Raw genomic sequence first — 3,245 nt, forward strand, 5'->3', positions numbered from 1 at the left:
CGGCGGCGGCGGCGGTGGGGGTGGCGGTGACGGTGGGGGTGGCGGCGGAAGCGGGGGCGGCGGCGGCGGCGGCGGCGGCAGCGGCGGCAGCAGTGGGACATCCCTAGCGACGGTGCTGCAGGCACGATACAGCAGCGATAGGGCGGCGTGGTGGACTTCTCCAGACTATGGCCGCACCCGCACTTTATAACTGATATGGCCTCAAAGACGCGTTCAAAGCTGCGCTTCAAAGCGATTGCAGCCCAAATAACCCAATTGGCAGCCGGTGCTGGCATGGCCAAGGCGCGGAGCGATCTCGGTCGGAGCGCAACCGCACGCAGCGGCCCGCACCGCTTGTCAAACACGCATCATCCCTTGAGCACTGCATCCAACTTGCTCGTAGCACATATTTTCCCTGCTGGCTTGCTTGCGAGGCGAGTGGGGCGGGTGGAGCATCAATACAGCCCTGTCTGCCTGCACCAAACCCATTGGGCTCCAAACGCGTGCCCAGCAGGTGGCCAAAGGCACGTGAGGGTGCTTGGCGACCGGGGGCAGTGTGTCGTACCCACGTCAAGCCGGCATGCACAACGGCCGCCCAAGGGGGCGGGCGGTTGAACTACAGGCACGGATGGCTTGACGGCTGGGTGCGAGGATTACAGCACCAGAAGTAGACCACGGGCTTGGCAGCGCGAGTCAGCACTGTAGTGATGGACTTAGGCCGCAGCAATCCCCACGTTTTGTGTTTTTTTCTAGTGTTTGCCCTGATATTACAGGCCAAGCCACCCCCATGTGAACCCCATGTGACCATATGAATGGTGGGCATTGGCCTTGCTGCATGTCCCCTCTGTGACCACCAGCCGGCGCCTTCAATCAGCAGAAAGAAGACTCGGCATGTACGTTGCCCTGAAGGCAGACGGGCTCGCAATGGGGCGCAGCAAAAAACCATCACGGAAAGCACCCTAGCGCCGTCGTCGACGCCAAAGCCTATGAGATGGTGCGCACGCCTGTGGCGCAGGCGCACGCTGCTGAGTGAGTGTCGAGACAACCCTGCTGCCTGCGTGCTTTTCAACAGCACTGCCGCGACCTTCACCTGCAGCTGCTTGTGCCAGGCTCATGCATCATGGCGGCTGCGCAATAGCTGATCAACGTGCAGGGTTGCCCGGAAAAGCCTCCGTGGTCTGTGGCATGCTCAGGCTGGGGGCTTTTTGTGCACGCCTGCTGCCCAGCAGCTGGCTCAACCGCGTTCTGTTCGTGCTGGGGTGCGTTCAGGGAGCCCTCCTGTGCAGATGGGCTTGCTGACTGCATGCAGCAATGCTGAGGGCGGGGCCCTGGTGGGTTTCCTGCCTTTCAGAGGGGTGGCGGCCGCGCTGGACTGGCAGAGGACTTGTCAGGGGCGGGTTCGCCACATCAGCAACCGCGAGTCAGGAGTCAAGGGCACCTGCCCTCCCATCACCCAAAAGGGAGACCGAGGCTTCACTCATGATGTCAAATCGCCAGAATTTTGGAAAGTGGTCCCTTCACGTGTCCTCACTTGCGGGGTGTGGCATGTGCAACCGACTCGGGCGTGTCATTACAGGCAAGGCCCCGCAGCTGCTGTGCTGGCGGGCCACACCAGCACTTGGCTTTCTTAACGGCACGTCCCATCACAATCATATGATACCGGTACAGCGGTGCGTGCTCTTACCCAGCTACTGACAGCATGTCGTTACCCTGTTGATATGCAGGCATCCAGCACAGCGGCCTCGAGCGGCCGCAGCGCAGCGCAGCAGAGGCGGGCTGTTTGGCAGCACAGCGACGACCCCCTGCGTCGGGCGAACAGAGCGCGGTTGCGATATAGAGTGTCAAGAGGTGGAGGTGGCCTCCCCAGCAACGCGCGCAGAAGAGAAATTTGCGCCGCGGTGGTCGGCACCACTCAGCATGGTCAGGAGCTCGCTTCTTGGCAGCCTAGGACGGAAGTGGAGGAGGAGTCTTCCTCAGAATTACACAGGTGTCCCAGCATAACGACGCCCGGGCGAGGGCGGGGTCGAGTCAGCCTGCGTCATGCTCCACAAGGGGCCATGCTAGCTGGAGGCATGCCTGCGGTACTCTATAGGCGATTCCACTGAACATCTGTGCCCTCCCGTGCGGTGCCGCACTGGCGCCGCCCAACCGCGCCACGCGGCGCACGCGCGCAGCGCCCAGGCCGCGCGCACTTTGCGGCCTGGCTTCTCCATGCCGCCACCCTGACCGTGCAGCGCCCCCGCGCGCTTTGGCACCCTCCAGGCTCCTGCGGGAGACGCGGCAGCGGCTGACAATCCCGGAGGCGGACGAGGAGCGGTGGCCCGGGTCGTATGGGCCCGGCGCAGACGGCGCGGCGGATGCGCCCAGCACGAGTGGGCGCGACCTGGGGTGCCCGGTCTTTGTGATGCTGCCGCTGGACACGGTCTGGGTGGTGGAGCGCGACGGCAAGCGGGTGAGACGGTCGGAGGGCCGCTCCAGGACGACAAACAGACCTCCTCGGCGCAATACTCGCAAAGCGCATGCGCTCGAGCCGGCAGCGCCGCAAAAAGCTGAGCTGAGCTGGCGCGGCGCCCCGCCCCTGCTGCAACCCCGCTGAGCCTTCGAGCAGGCCTTCAAGCAGGCCGTGCAAACGCCCGCAGCGGGCGCCCTCGGCCCCTCACGCGACTCCCGGCACGTGCACCCGGGCCCGCCGCGCCGCACGTGGCCCCACCTCCAACCCCCGCACCCCTCGCCGTTGTGTATGCACACCCTGGTATCAACGGCACACGTCCAGGTGGCGGTGCTGAAACGGGAGAAGGCTCTGGAGATTGCGCTGCACACGCTGCGCGGCGCCGGGGTGGAGGGCGTGATGGTGGACGTGTGGTGGGGCATCTGCGAGCGCGGGGGCCCACGGGTGTACGACTTCAGCGCCTATAAGCGGCTCTTCCACAAGTGCGCGGCGGCGGGGCTGCGGGTGCAGGTGAGGAGGGGCAGCTGAGGACGGGCAGCTTGGGAGGGGGTTGGTGGGAGTTAGGGGGGGGGTGCTGATGAGCACCTTGAGGGAGGCTCACACAGCCAGGTCGGCAGGTGGGGCGCCGCCCACAGCGGGGCTGAGGGGAGCGCGAACGGCCCGTGCGGGCTGCCAGGCAGGTCGGCCGGCAGGCCGCCGCAGCACGGCTCCCGTGGGCGCAGCAGCCGTGCTTCATCGCGCCGCCCCTGACAGCACCCGCCCTGTGCGCCCCCCCCCCAAAGGCTGTGATGTCGTTCCACGCGGCGGGCGGCAACGT

The 3,245-nt window shown here is 65.9% G+C and overlaps 1 protein-coding gene across 1 annotated transcript in view; it reads left to right on the forward strand.

Moving 5' to 3' along the window:
• MNEG_2716 (hypothetical protein) overlaps positions 1-2,956 on the forward strand; it is a gene marked incomplete at both ends in the record, with an annotated part of 3,628 nt that extends 672 nt beyond the window's left edge. The window contains 2 exons of the mRNA XM_014048815.1: positions 2,242-2,431; positions 2,753-2,956. Coding sequence (XP_013904269.1) covers positions 2,242-2,431; positions 2,753-2,956 — 394 coding nt within the window. The remainder of the gene's footprint in view (positions 1-2,241; positions 2,432-2,752) is intronic.
• Between the last annotated feature and the right edge of the window lie 289 nt (positions 2,957-3,245).

This window comes from Monoraphidium neglectum (genome assembly GCF_000611645.1).
Source record: "Monoraphidium neglectum strain SAG 48.87 unplaced genomic scaffold scaffold00316, whole genome shotgun sequence".
NCBI classification, from domain to species: Eukaryota; Viridiplantae; Chlorophyta; class Chlorophyceae; order Sphaeropleales; family Selenastraceae; genus Monoraphidium; species Monoraphidium neglectum.